Here is a 21892-nt window from a genome sequence, read left to right on the forward strand (position 1 = left end):
CCTTCTGCAGTTGTATAGGGCCCTAGTGAGACCACACCTGGAGTATTGTGTGCAGTTTTTGTCCCCTAATTTAAGGAAGGACATTCTTGCTATTGAGGGAGTGCAGCATATTTACAAGGTTAATTCCCGGGATGGCGGGACTGTCGTATGCTGAGAGAATGGAGCGGCTGGGCTTGTATACTTTGGAGTTTAGAAGGATGAGAGGGGGGCTGGGTATGCTGATTAGTTGTGAGATGTCTGCATTTGCAATCAATCAACATGTACCTTCAAGTGCTTCACTTTAGATACACTTCTTTCCACTTGTACCTCAGTGTATTTCTTCATTTTCAAAATTATCGCAAACTTGGAAAACGGTCCCTCGTTTCAAATGGGTGAAATCAGCCAGGTTTTCTTTAAATATTTATAACATTTATACATATACAGTTTAAAATTCCATAGCATGAGTGTGGCTCCTGTACAAATCCTTGAACTGTTTCTCTTCAATCACAAACAATACAAAGACGACAAGATAATGAGTTTACGAAGTACATCAAGATGACTTGATGGCAATGGGTTCTGCTCCCAGGCACTCTCTGAAAATGCCTCTTCTGGAAACATTATCTGTCATCTTGCAGCAACTTCTGATGGTCTCTTCATGGTAGTTCTATTGCTGCGACATATGAAAGTTGGCATCCTTCTTTTTGCTCAGTCAGAAGCTTCACTCCATGGTGCGCGTGATTCTCTCAGCAAACAAGAACAATTTGTGCCTGACTCTGTAAAGCCCGATGGATCTATTGTACAATGCAAGAAGGTCTTGAAATGGAGGAAACCACATCTTCAGAACTACTTAATATATCTTCCATCTTTGACTTAAAACAGCTTTTCATAATTTTTTTAAAGCATGTCTTGAAAGTGCATTTGGAATACAATATCTCTCCAACGATAATCTGCAAACATATTCAACATAAATAATTTATAAATCAATACAATAGTAGTCACTATGTGTAAGGCGGCTCCTGTACTATAATGAGAGGGCACAATGCATAGTCCAGCCCTGTCTGCAATAGCTGCTATTTTTTTTTTGGACGAATTTGGAATCATGGAGGGGTGGGTCCCTATTTCAGTCTGGCCTTTTATTGAGTGCCTTTTAAACCTGTCATGTACGGAGATTCCTGGGGTCTACAAATGCACTCCTGCTGCTGTTCTAAGCAGTCCAAAGGGTCCGGTACAGGAAGCCCCGTCAAGATCATTAGCGATTTGTTCCAGATCGTGAATGTGGGGCACACAGGGAGAACAAAGGAGATGTCGAAAGTATGCAGGTGATGCGTGTTCATGGCATCATAGAATGACAGCGTGTTCCCATCATAGTCCAGTAGGATGCCAAGCCTGCGCAGCTGATGGCTGGCATCCACTGACATCTCTTTGCCACTGTGTCTGACTGCAAAATTGTTATTGCATCGGTAGAATACCCACGACGAAGAATTCTTTCCATTCCATTCGTTTTTCGGGGCTGACTTGTATGAAATGCCAATAGAATACCTGGAGGAAGAGAAATAGTGTAAAGTTGTGTAACCACTTTAACATTTGATCTCCAGCTTGCAATAGTTTCATCCTTTTCAATGAACAAGCTGTAAAAAGAATGTTAGAAATTCAATTGTGATCTTGTAATGGAATATAAAGTTAATTGTCTTTAATCTTATTTTTGATAGGTTGAAATTACACTGATATTAGCAACGGATTATTGCTTTTAATGTAGGTCCCTTGAACTACATTAATAAAATTACGTATCATATTAAGAATGGAAGGGACATCACTTGGGTAACTTTTCAGATGGTGGCACAAATGCTATTGCAGGCATACTTTGCCTGCAACCATGGTTAATTCTGGAGCACACGGAAATACATTGATCAGTCATCAGGTCCTGACACAATTGGTTAATATTTTGGATTGATGATGTGTGGCGACAGTCAGTCGATAGGACTTTTGTAACTTTGTCGCCACCAAAGCGTGGCAACAATTGTGTACTGCCTAGGTGTTAAGCAAAACAAAACATTTCACATGTGACAATAAAGCATCACACATTCATTCATTTTGCAAAATACTCATGATGAGCATTATTTTTTTGGGGGGGAAAAGTCTAAATTGATCTTAAAAAGTCAAGTATTTTTCTCTCTGTCGGTAGTGTCTGATCTTTCAATATCCCATACCATGTGCATCCTCCAAGTAGAACCTCCCAGTAATGGCAACCGCTGTCTATGAAGACATTCCCCATTGCACCATAACTGCCCTGGCTGCTGAATCTTTCAGGGGTGTGACTCTTCTTCATGGAATTTTCATCCCGTTCCATGGCAAGGCCATCATTGGACAGCTTTAGCTTCTTGTGAGCAGTTTTGGGGTCCAATTTGAAGGGTTGACCTGAATAACACAGTAAAATTAGAAAATCTCCTTTAATCTCATTCTCTTCCATTGCACATTCAATTTTGAGGCTTGAGAATTATTATTTTTTAAATAAAGACCTGGATTTTGAGTTGCGAAGCAACAATAAAACGTCTGATTTCAATGCCACCGACAAACAGAGCAACTGAAGAAACATCCCGTCCCAAAACGTTGTATGTCCATTCCCTCCACAGATGCCCCTGACCCATTGAGTTACTTCAGCATTTTGTGTTTTGAACAAGATTTTTCCAATAGAATACATTTTGGAAATTCTTCAGAAAATGACTAATTTCCTTGATGCTGCTTCTTATTTTAACTAACTGTCTCCTCCTTAAGGAATTGTTAATGATACACGGCCAATCTTTCCATGAATACCAAGAAAAACTGCAAAAATACTTGGGTATTTATTTGTTACATATTTTCTGTCTCATTTACACTGATGACAAATCAGTGATAGATTCTAAAGTTGGTTTATCACATTTTACGTCCGAGTAGCACTTCTGTTCCAGTGCCAAGTCGGGTCCACCAAAAGCCATAAGGAAAGCGTACCATGAACGTATTGCTTGGGTAGATCAGATTATTAAACAATGGCTCACACTGTATTGAGCTTTGGCTGATAGTTCTGTCAAACTAATGCTATTACACAGGTTAGCATCTGCATGTGCACATGCGCGTAGTTTAAAGATGTATAGGAAGGAATTGCAGATGCTGGTTTTAACTGAAGATAGACACAAAAAGCTTGAGTAACTCAGCAGGACAGCAGCATCTCTGGAGAAAACGAATGGGTGATGTTTTGGGTCGAGACCCTTCTTCAGAAGAAGACCCGGCTGAAGAAGGGTCTTCTTGACCCTAAACGTCACCCATTCCTTCTCACCAGAGATGCTGCCTGTCCCGCTGAGTTACTCCAGCTTTTTGTGTCTATCGCCACATAGGAAAAAGAAGCAGGAACTGGCCATTCGACCCCTTGTACTGCTGCACTGTTGAATAGTATCATGGCTTTCCTTGGATAGAGATCAGACCTTCACCCAATATTCCAGATGCAATCTCTCCAGGGATGTATATAGACATCTGTTATCTTGCGTTGGGTCCAGAGCTGAGCTAAGTCGAAGGGTGGATTAGTTTCATATCTGGTCATTTAGCTTTGTCAGCCATTTCTGACTTGTGTAACAAAGACCTGATTCAATTGAAAGGGGTTGTTGACCTGAATTGAGTAGGTAAATGGAAGTAAGTAATTTATTTTTCTTTGCTTTTGATTTAAACATCAATAACACCTAAATGTGTTGGCTGAGCTGTCAAAAGAAAATCATGATAACTCCGGATCACTGCTTGATGTCTAGTATATGGTCACAGGGCACTCTGCTTAATTGGACATCGGTTGGATCATTGGACTACGCAGTTGCAGCATGGGACCCATACACAAATAAAAATATTTCTTCCATCAAATGTGTCCAAAGACAGGCAGCTCAATTTGTTACTAACACCTATGAGAGAGAAATGAGCGCTACCAAACTTCTGAATTCACTGGGGTGGAACCCTCTCAAAGACAGACATGAAGCTCACCGTTTGACCTGTTTTTACAAAATGTTAAATGGTCAGCTCGACATAGATTACAAGACCTACACCAAACCCAAACCAATTAGGAGCAGACAAAGGCATTCGTCCAATTTGAGATTCCAGCTACCAAGACAGATGTGTACAGCAATTCGTTCTTCCCCCGCACAATTAAAGCATGGAATAATCTTCACCCTACCATAGTTACCCAACCAGATGCAACTAAATTTAAGGTAGTTCTTTCTTCCCAAAAACCCTTTCTGGCTTAGGTCCTCCACCACCTCCAGTTTAAATTCCATTTGGAATATTTTGGAGGACCAAGAAACCAAGGTGGCAGCAAGGTATGGACATTTCTATTCAAGGCCATAGGCACTGCAATCGTAAGGAATGGGTCAGGTTGATCAATAACAACCCAACCTATTGCTTACTAACCTTGGTGATAAAAGTAAATCTATTAACTCCAATATTAAGTGTGATAATTTCTTCATTGATAAACCGATAGATTATCTTGCATGATATTCTAGTTTAATTTGTTATCTAGGTGAGATTAACACTAACAATGTAGTAGTGCCTAGTTCCCTGAGAGAGGTTGCAGAAACATCAGCCCAATGAGCTACACTTATCACAGGACAAACTGTGGGATTACTGATTATTGCCCAATAATTCATTAGTCTGAGCCTTGAATATATTAGGATCATCCATTTGAAAGACAGGAAATCTACTCAAAAGTACTTTGTTTGTTAATTGTTTAACTTTGCATAAACTCTGGGTTTCTGATGACAACTGAAAAAGAAATGTAAAAACCTGCAGCCTTGTTGTGTTCCCTTTAACTGTCAGACTGGGACCTACCACACTCTGCTGCACTGGTGCACTCGACAATCAATATAATTGAATGTGAAAAGTAGTTGTTACTTTATAGCCACTGAATTGACTAAGTGCTTTCTTTACTGCAACAATATTTTTAGACCGTTCTATAGGCAGTCTGTGACGAGGCCTTGAATAAACAACACACATTTACCACTCCTTATGCCCGGGATTATGACTCAGCACATTCTTCAGTGGTGCTTATATGGTAAGACCTCGTTGAACACACATATTACACATTCCTCTATGGAATTCAATGGTGCAATGAAAACCTTGTGTAGTTTCCCCTTCCTTAGGCTAGAAATATACTAGGTTGATTTGTGGCTAATACAATTACACCATTAATATACTTGGGAAGAATAATAATACTAATAGTAATAGTAATACTAATCACTAATAGTAATACTAATTAAGAATAAGGGACAGGCCATTTAGGACTGAGATGAGGAAAAACGTTTTCATCCAGAGAGTTGTGAATCTGTGGAATTCTCTGCCAACGAAGGCAGTGGAGGCCAATTCACTGGATGTTTTCAAGAGATAGAGCTTTCAGGGCTAAGGGGATCAAGGGATATGGGGCGAAAGCAGGAACGGCCGCTGATTTTGGATGATCAGCCATGATCATATTGAATGACGGTGCTGGCTCGAAGGGCCGAATTCCTACTCCTGCACCTATTTTCTATGTTCCTATGTTTAATAGATCTAGATTTAATTTAGCTAAATTGCCTTACTGGCTCCCAGGACCTTTCTGGAAGAGCCGCCATGTATTTGTACTTGGAGGCTGTGTGATGTGTTTTGCTGGTCAGCTGGCCCAAAGGAAGGCAGCAGTCAGGGCATGCTGAGAGAAACCACATGGTCCAAAGGGCCAACTTCCCAGTCAGCAGGTTTGACCCAACATAAAAACAGAATGTGCTGACTCAAGAATTGTGCCTATTGCTGATTTTCTATGAAGGAATCAGCAGCAATCAGTCCTCAACAGCATTTTATTTTAGTCATTAATTTCACTTCTGGTTCTTCCTAAATTAGTAAAATGTTTATTATATACAGTGGCCTCCATAATATTTGGGACAAAGATCCATCATATTTATTTGCCTCTGTGCTTCACAATTTGACATTTGTAATAGAAAAAAAATCACATGGGGTTAAAGTGTACATTGTCTGATTTTAATAAAGGCCATTTTTATACGTTTTGGTTTCACCATGTAGAAATGGCAGCAGTGTTTATACATAGTCCCCCCATTTCAGGGCACCGTAATGTTTGACAGCAATGTCATGTAAATTAAAGTAGTCATGCTTAGTATTTTGTTGCAAATCCTTTGCATGCAATGACTGCTTGAAGTCTGCGATTCATGGACATCACCAGTTGCTGGGTATCCTTTCTGGTGATGCTCTGCCAGGCCTGTATTGCAGCCATCTTCAGCTTATGCTTGTTTTGGGGGCTGGTCCCCTTCAGATTTCTTTTCAGCATATAAAAGGCATGCTCAATTGGGTTCAGATCAGGTGATTGACTTGGCCACTCAAGAATTGACCATTTTTTAGCTTTGGAAAAACTCCTTTGTTGTTTCAGCAGTATGTTTGGGATCATTATCTTGCTGTAAAATGAACTGCCAGCCAATGAGTTTCGAGGCATTTGTTTGAACTTGAGCAGATAGGATGTGTCTATACACTTCAGAATTCATTATGCTACTACCATCAGCAGTTGTATCATCAATGACGATAAGTGAGCCAGTACCTTCAGCAGCCATACATGCCCAGGCCATAACACCCCCACCACCATGTTTCACAGATGAGGTGGTATGCTTTGGATCTTGGGCAGTTCCTTCTCTCCTCCATACTTTGCTTTTGCCATCACTCTGATATATGTTAATCTTCCATCTCATCTGTCCACAAGACCTTTTTCCAGAACTGTGGTTGCTCTTTTAAGTACTTCTTGGCAAACTGTAACCTGGTTATCCTATTTATCGGGCTAACCAGTGGTATGCATCTTGCAGTGTAGCCTCTGTATTTCTGTTCATGAAGTATTCTGCAGACAGTGGTCATTGACAAATCCACACCTGACTCCTGGAGAATGTTTCTGATCTGTCGGTCAGGTGTTTGGGGATTTTTCTTTATGAAAGAGAGAATTCTTCTGTCATCAGCTGTGGAGGTCTTCCTTGGCCTGCCAGCACCAGTGTTCTCTTTTTTCTTAATGATGTTCCAAACAGTTGATTTTGGTAAGCCTACGTTTTATTCTTGTTTCTCTGTCTCATAATGGCTTCTTTGACTTTCATTGGCACAACTTTGGTCCTCGTGTTGATAAACAGCAATAAAAGTTTCCCAAGGTGATGGAAAGACTGGAGGAAAGGCTAGGTGCTGAGAGCTCTCTTATACCTGCATTAGGGAGGCATTTAAACACACCTGAGCAATTACAAACACCTGTGAAGCCATGTGTCCCAAACATTATGGTGCCCTAAAATGGGGGGACTATGTATAAACACAGCTGTAATTTATACATGGTGAAACCAAAATGTTTAAAAATGCCCTTTAATAAAATCTGACAATGTGCACTTTAACCACACGTGATTTTATTTCTATTACAAATCTCAAATTGTGGAGTACAGAGGCAAATAAATAAATGATGGGTCTTTGTCCCAAACATTATGGAGGGCACTGTAGTTCTCTTACATATTCTTATTATTAGTTTAGGTAAAATCATATTTTAATAAACCCGCACTTCATAATTTGGCGTTTAACATTGGCATTATTCTTTCTGTTCCAAAGGTTTTTCTTAAAAACCTCTATCATTTTCAGTAGATAATCTTTTTCTCTACTACATTTTAGCTGCCTTTAAGTCAGCCTTGCTCTCAAAATTAATATTATGTTTCATTATTTAAAAATGCTGAGATGATAGAAAGGTTCAGTAAGAGGAATTAGGTAACATGATACGAACAACTATCGGTGGCAGTGTTATGATAAAACTTTTAAAATATGCCATAATCTCTCATTTAGATTTAAAAAAGGCATAATCTCACAATTATGTGGTAGTTGAAAGATATTATTTGATCCCAGACTTAGTGGCAATGCCAGTCCATTTAGTCTCCCACGTATGTGTCTACCGTTGTATGCTGTTAATCCCAGACTATAGGCCCAGTCTTTTAGTTGATATAGGAGTTCCATCTGGTATATCTTTTATACAGTATTGACAATGGCAGAAACATAGAACCTAATACAGACAGACCTTGGGTTACATAACGATTTCACTCCTGAGAACGTCTGTTTTCTATAGTAACCCATATCGTGTTGCTACCACATATACTTCTTTGAATTATTTCATTTTATTGAAAAAATCACCCCAACACCACCCATAATTAATTGTACTGTATACATTCATTGTTGAATATCATGAAACATTGTATTACTATTATTACTACTAGCTTGAAAAAATGCTTGAAAAATGTATGGGAGGATTTATATAAAGATAGATTTCCACAAATTGGGTCATTTGGAACCTGAGGAGCCCATTCTACACCAACAAAATGACTGAGTTCACCATTATGTACACAGTTCTAATTTTTTTGTTGCCATTTTGCAATCAAAAGTAAGATCGACAATCTTCGCTGCATGCCAGCTCAAAGTGGGTAGAGCACGTATAGCCCTCAAAGGACCAGCAATGTTACTTGGCATTGGTTTAGTATTGCCACGTGTGCAGGGACACGGTGAAAAGCTTCTTGCATTACATTACTGACAGGTCACAGGGGAGTTGGGCGTGATGGGGTAGGTGAAGTCAGCAGCCAGCAGGTTGTTATGATTGTCATTTTAAAGATGCGTATTATTTTTGACAGGGCATATGGGTCTCTCCTGAGAATGATGCTGCCAAATCCATCTTGTGAATTAAAGAAGACAATGTGGAACACAGACAGACTCTGCATATGAAGAAGCCAATCAATTAACATCAATCGTCCCTCAATATGAACGAGCTTCAGCAATATTATCAACTTTAACATGAGGATGACTAAGAAGTGATTGAATGCCTCTAATCCCTCTGCCTATGATGACTTCCCAGATACACAACAAAGCTCTTGTCAACTACTTTGTTCATTGGTATTCTTCATGAGATTAACCTGCCAAGATCGTTGATCTTTTGATGTCTGGCTTGATATTTTGTCATAATGCCAACTCTAGATGGATGTGTTGTTTTGTTTCAAAGCAGAAGACTGATTCGAGCATTTCATTTTAACAGACTAGATCTGCACATTTTCACTTGATGTACTGAATTTCTAACGCTGCTATGTGGAGAGACGGAAAAGATCAGTTCAAATAAGTTATGCCACTTACATAAAAATGCAATGATACTACTATATTTTGGAGGTGAAGACAAAATTGATGTTGTGTAACTTTTCCCCAAATGTAATTGCTTTAAAAAGGATAATGCTTTTTACAATGCAGTTAAGCTGCCTATGGCATGGCAGGGTCTTATCGAAAGCAGTGAGATGCAGGATAGGTACTCCTTATAGGACTTATAGGAGTACTCCCACTCCTAAAAGTTCCTCCAAGGAACTTGTAAATAAATTCCTCCAAGAACTCCAAGCCGTTCAGCTAAAGGTTGACTCCACAACCTGTGTGAAAGTAAAAACTCTGGCAGCTTCACCTTCTATGCTGACTACACCATGTGGCAAAGTTTCAAATTAGATCACCATAATTACGCTGGTCATCTTAAAGGTAGAGGATTAGTGGAGGGAGATTACACTGAGAAGTCATTTTTCTTTGGAGAAAATAAATACCTATTCCTTTTCTCAAGAGATGCTGCCTGATCCACTGAGTTACTCCAGCAGTGTGTCTATCTTTGGCATAAACCAGCATCTGCCGTTCCTTCCTATGCATTTTTTCTTTTGACTGGCATCTTTGTGTTGCAAATTCTCTTGGTTGCAATGATGTATCAGCAAGAGATCTTTCCCACCAAGCTATGAGGAAGGCCATGATCTTTTCTGCTTTCTGAGAAGAAAGATGTCCTTCTGCCAGCAAAGAGTTATCTCCACGCTGTTGGGCACAGGCATCAGTAGTATTCAAAAACTTCCAGGGCCAGTAACTCTTCCTCATTTCCTGTCTTCAGTTGGTTTGAAGATAAAGTTTAGAGTTTAAACAGTTCAACAAATTTTGAGGTTAAACCAATTGAAGATTAATCAGAAATGGGAATCCACTGCACTATTTTAAATATTCTCATCTGTGTGATTGCTGCCTCCCACTATGTTTGAGTCCTGATGCAGGGTCTTGACTTGAAACATCATCTTTCACCTTTTGCCTCCATATGTGCAGTTTGACCTAGTGAGTTCTTCCAGCATTCTGCTTTTTCTTTTTGTTCCACATCACAACATCTGCAGGTTTTTGTTTTTTTTGCTTCTCACTATAGAGTCTTGATTGAGGTCATTTAACTCAGCACAGATCTGGTATCGAAACTGGAAGCTTGCTAAAATTCACAGATTTTTAAAAAATGCGACTTTCTAAAGAAATGTTTAAACAGTGGTTGAATTTATTCGGAGGTTGAATAGGTTTCTATAAAACAAAACTGCCCACTGTTGCACGCACACTATTGGAGGTACAAATCAACATGTTTGCTATCTGTTGAATTATCTGTTTGTGTTGAATTATTTAGTCATCTTGAGTCAACTATTCAGTCCAACTACCCTCTAAAGCTTCAATGGTTCTTTATTGTCACTTATGCACAACACAGTGAAATTCTTTTGCCTAACCCACAAATGCACTGTCACCTTATTTTGTACTGTATTGTATTGTATTGCACTGTCACCTTATTTTGGTGCCAATTACAAAGAAAGAAGCTAAGAAAGAGAGTGGCACTAATACATGGACATCGGATAAGTACAGAGCTGGTCTCTCCTAATGAAATCTAGGAGGTTGAATAGACACAAGCAACTCTCCAATTTAAATGAACAGGTCGTTGGCAACTGAGATGCATGACGTTGCCTTCCTTATTCAGTGCAACTTTATGAAAATCAACACTTCTAGGAGTATAATGTTCACATTTTTTTCCAAGTGGATTGCACTACTCTGGAAATTCTATTTTCTGTGTTAGATGCTACGTATGTGTGGTCAGGAGAAATTGGGTTATATTGATCCAAAACATATACATTATGCTTGGGTCCTGCATAATCTAAATAGAATTTCAAAGGACTGATTTTTTTTTTCAAGATGGACTCATTTCCATCGAGATGGTTCTGAAGTACTTCAGTGACGTGTCATTTCAACCGAGCACATGAAAACCCAATTCCTTGCATTGTCCAGGGTGAGTCACTTCTCCATTTTTTGTGTCCTGTTGTTTAAATCGCATCTCACTCCAGATAGATACAAAATGTAAAGTTGCAATTGCAACTTGGAAGCTATTGTACACATGAAAGCTTATAAATTAGTTGTTGCTCCCCAACCCGCTGCAAAATCTCCAGATGGCCTTCTGTGCTATTTAATTCTAGGGTGCTAGGAACTGCACTATAAACATTGGGATAGATTCAGAATACAGACATTCCTCAATTTACGCAGTAGGTGACTTGCCTAAACTCGCACTTGTGTAAACAATTCTATACGCAGTCCTTGGTGCAATCAAAGCAGTTTGTAATCAACAATCAACAACAATCAGTTTTATTCGTCACATTGCACATAAAGTGCAAGTGAAATGAATTTGTCCACAATTTGTCCACAATAATGTCCACAACACTGCACGAACACTTGAGTTTACATCAGAAACAAGTTGTGGTGTGTTGTTTACTCAGAAGGCCGTGTGCCGCAGAAAGTGCCCTAATGGCCAGGTGGAACTCAAGCCGACAACGGTGGCGGCGTTTACCCAGAAGGCCGCGCAGCGCAGAAGCAGCTGGACCCCACTGAGACAGTTAATACACTCAGTGAGCTATTTTGGGCAGGGAGTGGGAATGGTGATTTTGACGAATAAAAACTGATTTCACAAATTCATAAGTTATAGTAGTAGAATTAGGCCATTTGGCCCATCGAGTCCACTCCGCCATTCAATTGTTGCTGATCTCTGCCTCTTAAACCCACTTTCCTGCCTTCTCCCCATAACCCTTGACACCCGTTCGAATCAAGAATTTGTCTATCTCTGCCATAAAAATATCCACTGACTTGGCCTCCACAGCTCTCTGTGGTAATGAGTTCCACAGATCAACTACCCTCTGAATAAAGAAGTTCCTGAAGAGCATCTTTTAATTCTGAGGCTATGACCTCTGGTCCTAGACTCTCCAACCAGTCGAAACATCCTTTTCTATCTCACGCTATCTATTCCTTTCATTATTATGTAAGTTTCAATAAGGTAAGGTTTTGTGTAAGGGTTCACGGAATGTAACCCTTGCGTAAGTCGGGGAGCGCCTGTAAACAGGTTCTCCCTGGGATATGGCTGGGTTCCATTACTGAGCATTGTTCGTAACTTGATCAATTTGCAAGTTGCAAATGCCCCTGTGAATCGAAATCCCATATGGCAGAAGATATCTGCAGAGGTGGGCAGTCCCATGGGAAAAGAATATTTCTTATTTTGGGCAAATAATGATCCTCTAAAAAAATGTCATAACAAGGCTTTTTGAATGCTATTGATGGTTTAAAAAGGACACTGCTGCTGGCCTGGCCATCAACTTGTGAACTAGAATGCTTTCTTCCTGGGTTCAACGTGGCAAAATTCCAGATAGTGTCAAGAACATTCAAGTTCAAGTTCAAGTTCAAGTTCAAGTTAGTTTATTGTCATGTGTCCCTGTATAGGACAATGAAATTCTTGCTTTGCTTAAGCACACAGAAAATAGTAGGCATTTACTACAAAACAGATAAATGTGTCCATATACCATGATATAAATATATACACACATGAATAAATAAACTGATAGTGCAAATAACAGAAAGTGGTTGGTAATAATCAGAGTTTTGTCCGAGCCAGGTTTAATAGCCTGATGGCTGAGGGGAAGTAACTATTCCTGAACCTGGTTGTTGCAGTCTTCAGGCTCCTGTACCTTCTACCTGAAGGTAGCAGGGAGATGAGTGTGTGGCCAGGATGGTGTGGGTCTTTCATGATACTGCCAGCCTTTTTGAGGCAGCGACTGCGATAGATCCCCTCGATGGAAGGAAGGTCAGAGCCGATGATGGACTGGGCAGTGTTTACTACTTTTTGTAGTCTTTTCCTTTCCAGGGCGCTCAAATTGCCGAACCAAGCCACGATGCAACCGGTCAGCATGCTCTCGACTGTGCACCTGTAGAAGTTAGAGAGAGTCTTCCTTGACAATCCGACTCTCCGTAATCTTCTCAGGAAGTAGAGGCGCTGATGTGCTTTTTTGATGATTGCATTAGTGTTCTCGGACCAGGAAAGATCTTCAGAGATGTGCACGCCCAGGAATTTGAAGCTCTTGACCCTTTCAACCATCGACCCGTTGATATAAATGGGGCTGTGGGTCCCCCTCCTACTCCTTCCAAAGTCCACAATCAGTTCCTTGGTTTTGCTGGTGTTGAGGGCCAGGTTATTGCGCTGGCACCATATGGACAGTTGCTCGATCTCTCTTCTGTACTCTGACTCATCCCCATCAGTGATACGCCCCACAATAGTGGTGTCGTCAGCGAACTTGATGATGGAGTTCGCACTGTGGTTCGCTACGCAGTCATGGGTATAGAGTGAGTACAGCAGGGGGCTGAGCACGCAGCCTTGAGGTGCTCCCGTGCTGATTGTTATTGAGGCTGACACATTTGACCTGTAACCCTGCAGGAACTAGCAAAATCATCCTACCAGTCTCCCAAACCTTTTTACATGGATACATTGGGTTTGTAAGATGGGGGCAACCAGTATATCAAGCCTTTAAGAATTGGACAAAGTTTGCATCTATAAACTCTCTTAAATGGAATCTTAGTGGGAACATTTGGACAGGTTTAATTTCCCCCCCAGTTGGACGATGGTTAGTACAGAGCACCCTTTATGTGCATTTGAAATAAATTTGTTAATTATATTTGAACAGTACACACATGACTGTTTTTTTTATACTCATATTCCTGTGCAGCTGGAGGACTGCTCCAACAAAATTTCGTTGTCTTGTACAATGACAATAAAGATTATTATTATTATTATTATTATTATTATTATTATTATTATGACTATAACTGAATCATGATAACCAATGCCCTCCTGGAGGAAACTAAATCTTTTACTACACTGCACTTATTCCATGCAGAACATTTATGTCCCATACTGACGGTGCAGAAACCTTTACAACAAGTAATGTCAGCCAGGCCCTGGAGTCATTTCCCACACTCATTGCTATCATGGTTATCGTAAATAGAGACACTATGCGGCAGAGACAACTTAATTGCCAACAGGAGGAGAAGGCATAACTACCTTTTTTTGGAAGGCACATTTAGTGAATTTTAGTTTCAAAAACTACCTCAGTTTTATTACAAAACCCAACTATTGCTCCAGAACTAGAAGGAAAACGCAACATCCCATTGCTGGCTGAGGATGGCAGAGGGTTAAGGTTTTAACCATTTTAACTCATAAAAAGTTGTCAATAAATCATAGGCAATACTTACTATTGGTTTTCAGTCGAGCGGGTTCACTGATGCGACTGCCTGCCTGGTTGATTGCCTTCACCACAAAGATATATCTGGTTCCGGTCTGAAGTCCATGCACTGTGTAATGGTTTTGCTTGATATTAGGAACAATCATCCAGCTATCAACAGAATTGTATAAACCTGCAATGGGAAGGGTTGTGACTGAATAAGATGATGAACATAAACTGAATTCTTAGCATTGCTTATTTAACAGCGAAACAAAGCATTTCGCCTACTGTCTTTAGTAGCTGCAGTTGACTGAACATGCGATGTACTGCTTATATGATGATGAACTGGACAATAAAGATGCTTGTGCTTTAACCTGTGTGAGATTAAGGTATTCACATGGTGTCAGAAGTGGGATTCGAACCAATGCCTCCAATTGGAGCTGGAGTAAAGTTTTATGAGCACTCCCAGTGCCTCGCCTGGGCATTTGTTAGTTTATTTCCATTAGTGACAAGTGTTCATAAGTTTATAACTTGTTGGAGCAGAATTAGGCCATTCAACCCATCAAGTCTAATCCGCCATTCAATCTTTCCCTCTCAACCCCATTCTCATGTCTTCTCCCCATAATCCATGACACCCATACTAATCAAGAATTTGTCATTCTCTGTCTTAAAAATATCCATTGGCTTGGCCTCCACAGCCGTCTGTGGCAATGAATTCCACAGATTCACCACTGAAGAAATTCCTCCTAATCCTTCTATAGTAACGTCCCTTTGTTTTGAAGCTGTGGCCCCTGGTCCTAGACTCTCCCATGAGTGGAAACATCCCCTCCACATCTGTGTTGGTTTGTTATTCTGCCAATTAAGTCATCACCACTGTCCTACTTCTGCATTCCAGATGTGCGCAGTAGGGTGTTGCTGGATAGTGAATGAGTGCCAACCGGATCTTACAGACCCAACTTCCTTAAAGCTCTCACGAACAACTGCACCTTTCCAAGTGTTGACCCAAGTTAATAGTTGATTCAAAAGAGTGCAAATCAAACCTGGAACTCCACAGCATTTGCATAGCTGTGCTGCAAATCAGCCACTGGGGGATTCCTGTCAGGAGGTTTTTAGTCAGTTAGTTCAAACAGAAATGAATTACTCTGCTTGGTTCACAGAGGGTGATTAATTGCCTTATTATTCAGTTCGATTAGTAAATGACTGGTAATCAATTGAGTCCGCTGGGAACCAAACAGGTGAATAGCGGAGGTAGTGCTTAAATTTAAATATCTTCTCAGGCAGCTCCTGAAAAAGGTCTGATATGTTTGCTGATGATTTGAATAATTTAATTCAGAAATTATGGGAATGAATCACATTATTGAAGGTAGTAATTTGCTTCAATCATCATTTTAGAAGAGAAAAGCAGGGATATAATGTTGAGGCTTTATAGGGCACTGGCCTGACTGCATTTGGAGTATCGTGAGCAGTTTTAGGAATTTCTGGAGGGATCAGCTGGCATTGGAAAGGGTCCAGATCAGGTTGACAAGAATGATACCGGCGATGATTACGTTAGCGTTTGATGAGCGTTTGACATCTCTGGGCTTGTTAGAAGGATGAGGACGGGAGATCATTGAAAAGTACCAAATAATGAATGGCCTGGATGAAGTGAATGTGGAGAGGATATTTCCTAGTGGGGAAGTCTTGGACCATTGGGCACAGCCTCAGAATAAAAGACTATACCTTTAGAATAGAGATGTGGAGGGATTTCTTTAGCCAGATGGTGGTGAATCTGTGGAATTCATTGTCTCAGATGGCGGTGGAGACCAAGTCTTTGGATATTTTTAAAGTGGAGAATGATAGGTTCTTGATTCGTAAGGGTGCTAAAGGTAAGAGGTAAAAGAATGGGTTTGAGAGGGAAAGATAGTTCAGTTATAGGAAAGAAATGCAGATGCTGGTTTAAACCGAAGGTAGACACAAAATGCTGGAGTAACCCAGCGGGACAGGCAGCATTTCTGGAGAGAAGGAATAGTTGACATTTTGGGTCGAGACCCTTCTTCAGACATGTTCAGATAGTTCAATCATGATTGATTACTCAATGGGCCAAATGGCCTAATTCTGTTCTTGTGTCTTATGAACATGATAAATATTAAGAACAAGACAATGTATTGACCTGAAGATATTTAAGTTTAGTAATTATTTGCAAAATATTTATTTAGAAATAAGAATAGACAAGAAAATGTCTCCGATTATTTTGATCCATAATTGTTAGAATATTTCTAGATTTGTTACTTATATTAAGTGAGAGTCCACTATCTACGGTCTTCATAATCTTCTTGTGTGATCTCTACTTTGAGTCTCCCGGCAGCTCCTGAGCTATAGGTCCTCACCTTCCAGAACATTTTCCTTCCGAAGGTAGAATAGTAAATCCACCTCAATAGATTCAAGCACCCTAACAATCTGATGTTGCTTTATTCTAATACTTTACCTGTGGATAAGCAAGTAGGAATTTGTATGCTTTGGAGACATTAGTTTAGTTTAGTTTAGAGATACAGTGCAGAAACCGGCCCTTCGACCCACTGAGTCTGCCGCAACCAGATTCCTCGCACACTAACACTATTCTGCACACACCCAGGACAATTTACAATTTTACCCAGCCAATCAACCTACAAATCTGCACTCTTTTGGAGAATGGGAGGAAACCGGAGCTCCCGGGGAAATGCAGGTCAAGGGGAGAACGTACAAACTCCATACAGACAGCACCGGTAGTCAGGATCGAACCCTGGTCTCTGGCGTTGTATGGCAGCAACTCTACCGCTGCAGCCAATTGAAGATGGTTGATCTAGTTGATCTCAAAGATCCATAAAATGCAATATATTCTATGTTGTATATTAGCTAATCATCATCATCATCTCCCTCATACATTTATTTGAAGATCATATAATATTGTTTCACAAGAATTAAAACTAGAGTTTCCATTGAAATTTAGCAGGTCATGGCCTGTTCTTCACCAATATTTGTACTGGTTTATAAACAGGCCTTTTTTTAAATCAAGTTTTAAACATAATTTTTGATCATGATTTTGTTTTTTGTTCATCCCAATAACATTCAATGAATATATGGTGGAAAAGAAATTGACCAGGTTAAAGCTTGGGGTGAAGATATTTCCCTATCAAGACTGGATAGACCGGTTGGGTCAGTATGCTTAGAAGAACGAAGGTGATGTTACTGAAACATATGATTCTAAGGGACACCAGCTATTTAAAATATATATTAATGATTTGGACGAGGGAATTGAATGCAACATCTCCAAGTTTGCGGATGACACGAAGCTGGGGGGCAGTGTTAGCTGTGAGGAGGATGCTAGGAGGCTGCAAGATGACTTGGATAGGCTGGGTGAGTGGACAAATGCATGGCAGATGCAGTATAATGTGGATAAATGTGAGGTTATTCACTTTGGTGGCAAAAACAGGAAAGTAGACTATTATCTGAATGGTGGCCGATTAGGAAAAGGGGAGATGCAACGAGACCTGGGTGCCATGATACACCAGTCATTGAAAGTAGGCATGCAGGTGGAGCAGGCAGTGAAGAAAGCGAATGGTATGTTAGCATTCATAGCAAAAGGATTTGAGTATAGGAGCAGGGAGGTACTACTGCAGTTGTACAGGGTCTTGGTGAGACCACACCTGGAGTATTACGTACAGTTTTGGTCTCCTAATCTGAGGAAGGACATTCTTGCCATAGAGGGAGTACAGAGAAGGTTCACCAGACTGATTCCTGGGATGTCAGGACTTTCATAAGAAGAAAGACCGGATAGACTCGGCTTGTACTCGCTAGAATTTAGAAGATTGAGGGGGGATCTTATAGAAACTTACAAAATTCTTAAGGGGTTGGACAGGCTAGATGCAGGAAGATTGTTCCCGATGTTGGGGAAGTCCAGAACAAGGGGTCACAGTTTAAGGATAAAGGGGAAATCTTTTAGGACACTGAGTTGGATGATCAGCCATGATCATATTGAATGGCGGTGCAGGCTCGAAGGGCCGAATGGCCTACTCCTGCACCTATTTTCTATGTTTCTATAACCTTGACAGAATCAATGTTGAGATGGTTTCACCACTGGGAGAATCTTGAAAGAAGGACATAGTTTCAAGAGAAGGGGATGGTCATTTCAAATCAAGATATGTAGAAATTCCTTCTCACAAATTTGTGCATCCCTGGAATTCTGTGTTGCAGATCACAGTTGTGGCTAGCACATTCAAAGTGGTTTAAGTGGAAATTGATGTTTTTGAAAGACAGGATTGTTAAAGTTAGTGTGGACTTGAGGAATTGAGGCCAAGAGTTGATCAGCCACGATCATATTGAATGACGATGCAGGCCTGAGGGTCCAGATGGCTCATATATTCTTGTGTTATTGTGTTTTCTTTCAGTTTTAGTCCATACTTTAGTTATGCAAGGCAATTTACAGACTTGCATAACTCGGTTGTGATCAGCAAAATGACAGGCTTTCACCTCAGCATAGGCTGGCATCCTAAAATAAGGTATAGATGACAAGTACTTGCATGACAAGGAGAGGAGGATAGTTTTAAGCTGACAGCATTTTGGCCCATGGGACAGCTTGTTACTGTTTCACAAGCACTTCAGCATTTTTCCACTGGAAGTGGAAATGTCACTATCAGGTCAGCTGGAAGACAGAGCTGAACAGGAACCTGTCAGAATTAATCCATCTAACATTACCTTCCCTTGCTGGTTATACATTAACTTGATGCTGAAAAGTTTCTGAATGAGCTGATGAATCTGAAACTTACATACCATGTTTACTTTTTATCTATGAACCCTGAAGTTCTGAATGATCTGTCCTTGTTCTATTTACATGTTGCTCTGATGCCATTGCCAACATATTTGGGGATCAACATTCACGCATGAAGGGACAGCACCACCGTGCCAAACCCTTTTTAAATGCTGACAGGGTTCAATAGTAGAATGGATGTTTCCTATGACTTATGCAGAGAGCGGTTTTGAATCAGGGATCAAAATCTCATGAGGTTTAGTTTAGTACAGCATGGAAACAGGCCTTTCGTCTCACCAAGTCCTTGCCGACCAACGATCATCCATACACTAGTTCTACAATGATCACCAATGCACCAGCATCTGCAGTTCCTCCTTACACCCTTCCACCTCGACCTGTCCATCAGGGAATGTAATGCAAGTGTTTTCATTAGACAAGTGTGGCAATAGACTCCAGTTTAATACTAATGTGAGCAATGGACAGGCTCTGCTACAGGAACACTCTGAAGATACCAAGAAGAACCCAGAAGCAAAGGTCAAAGCTGTGAACATGGCAGCAACAGTAGGAGGTTTCTTGCTGTTATCTACGAGGCAAAATAATCATGGCAAGTCATAACGCATGACAATGTGTCAGAATTCCAGGTATGATCTTGTCTAAAATATTTTTGACAGAATAAGCATTCCAGCTTTGTGTAGCTGCAGCTCTGTCCTCATTTAACCACAATGTAAAATGCAAGACTTGAAGAAAAATACAAATTGACAGAAATCTCTTAAGACTTCACAACAGCCCACGCTCACTATGATTCTTTGAATTTGTCCATGGAGTTAAAAAAAAACAGGAACATGTCTTGAAACAAAATATCTTCTGAGAGACCACATAAAAAATCAAAAAAAATGGCTGGCTCCTGAATTGCACTGTACATAGTTTGTGTGGGATCAGAAACAATAAAATAGAGCTCAGGTGAAAATAACAAAATTGTAAATAACATATTGCTTATAATTTTCCCTGTAGTGACCTCTCAAGATATCTCACATCTCCATGCAAAATTCAACATAATAACAACTCTCCAGTGATTAAAATAATGTTCGCTTCATAAAATTACTAAGTACAGCTCTCCAGCATTTTACAACTGTTAAGTATTCAGGAAACTATAATTGTAATCCAGCACAGGACATCAAAGATGTACAAGACCAGGCACTAAACAGTAATTTCACAACAAGAGTGATTTATGCTTAGAACTGGTGTGTAAGAATTGTATTAACTTGGGTTTTAACAATGATATTGTGAAATACGTTAGCTTGTATATTCTTGTTTGATAAAGAGGTTTTATGGAAAATACTGTATATATATATATCAGGTAATATTGACTGCCTTATGAACCAGAGTTTGCAGGAAAATGCTGTCATTTTCACATGGAAAATATTTCAATGCACAAATGCCACCAAATTCATTATACCCAGGTGAATCTGAAGACCTGGCTGAGGTGGCTGGCTGATTTTCACTTAGGATTTCTCAGTTGTGCTTCGACATTGGAGTTGGCAACACAAGATGAAGTTGTGATGGTTCCCCAGCATCAATAGCAGAGAACCTGCAGCAAGGCAGGCCATCCATTTGAATGGAGAGGAGTGGTATTGCAGGAACAGTTTCAGTTTAGTTTATTGTTACGTGCACCGAGGTACAGTGAAAAGCTTTTTTGTTGCGTGCTAACCAGTCAGCAGAAAGACAATCCACGATGCATTGTAAACATTTGATAAATGTGCTTAATTAAATGTTAATAATTGTGTGATTCTCAGATGTTTGCTTCTAAATGGGAGGTGTGTGGTTCATACTGCATTAGATTTATCTGTTGCTTCATGCAATGCCTTGCCTGACTACCAATAATCCAACGCTTATAAACACACACCTCCTCCTTTGATGTTAGTTATCTATGTGCAAGGCCCTGTCCCCACATTAGCCTTCACCATTGTAGATTGGATTGGTACTGCAGATTCTCTGGTGTCAATATAAAAGTGTTTGTTTACTATGCTTGTTTCATTTTTTGTAAACTCACTGATAAAGTTTGCTTGTCCTGTGAAGATTGTATACTGAAGCTCATAAGAGACGATGTTGAATTCATCTTCAGAAGTCCAATGAACAGTAATAGTATCGTGTGATGCTGTGCAAAGCTCTTCACGAATGCCTGGAGGATTTGGGGCTGCAATGAAAAAATGGGAGTGACAGTTTCAATGGAAAACTCTCAACAAAGCAAAAAATTAAACATGCTTGATATTATGCATTGTAGGCTGCAAAGGTGCAGCGGGGAGGAAAACATAGTGGTCAACAATACTGAAGGGCTTAAGAGCCTAAGCAGGCCAAAAGAGAAAGGAAATTGCCCTGGAGCCATTGTCTTATTCAAAAGATGCTAGTTGATTGAGGGTGGTGTTTCTTCGAACAGTGCAGCACAAGAACAGGCCATTTGGCCCTTAATGTCTGTGCCAAACATGATGCCAAGACCAACTCTGATCTGCCTTCACATAACCCATATCCCTCCATTCCCTGCATAACCAAATGCCTTTCTAAAAATCTATTGTGTCTGCTATCATGTCTGCCTCCACCACCACCCCGGTAGCTCGTTCTAGGAACCTACCACCCTCTGTGTAAAATAACCCTGCCCCACACATCTCCTTTAAAACTTTGCGTCTCCCATTTTAAAGCTATGCCCACTAATATTTGATTTTTCCCATTCTGGGAAAAAGGTTCTGACTGTCCATCCTATCTATGCCTCTCATAATATTTAATCTTT

At 40.2% G+C, this 21892-nt stretch overlaps 1 protein-coding gene across 5 annotated transcripts in view; it reads right to left on the reverse strand.

Annotated features, from left to right (window-relative positions):
• Nucleotides 1-386: 386 nt before the first annotated feature.
• The window catches only part of mid2 (midline 2), a 192220-nt gene continuing 170714 nt past the window's right edge, over nucleotides 387-21892 (reverse strand). For all 5 annotated transcript variants that reach the window (XM_033030584.1, XM_033030587.1, XM_033030583.1 and 2 more), the window contains exons 7-10: nucleotides 21161-21304; nucleotides 14380-14541; nucleotides 2187-2394; nucleotides 387-1518 (exon numbers count right to left, since the gene is read on the reverse strand). In XM_033030584.1, the coding sequence (XP_032886475.1) occupies nucleotides 1113-1518; nucleotides 2187-2394; nucleotides 14380-14541; nucleotides 21161-21304 (920 nt within the window). In that variant the 3' untranslated portion in view covers nucleotides 387-1112. The remainder of the gene's footprint in view (nucleotides 1519-2186; nucleotides 2395-14379; nucleotides 14542-21160; nucleotides 21305-21892) is intronic.

The sequence above is a fragment of the Amblyraja radiata genome, chromosome 12 (genome assembly GCF_010909765.2).
Source record: "Amblyraja radiata isolate CabotCenter1 chromosome 12, sAmbRad1.1.pri, whole genome shotgun sequence".
NCBI classification, from domain to species: domain Eukaryota; kingdom Metazoa; phylum Chordata; class Chondrichthyes; order Rajiformes; family Rajidae; genus Amblyraja; species Amblyraja radiata.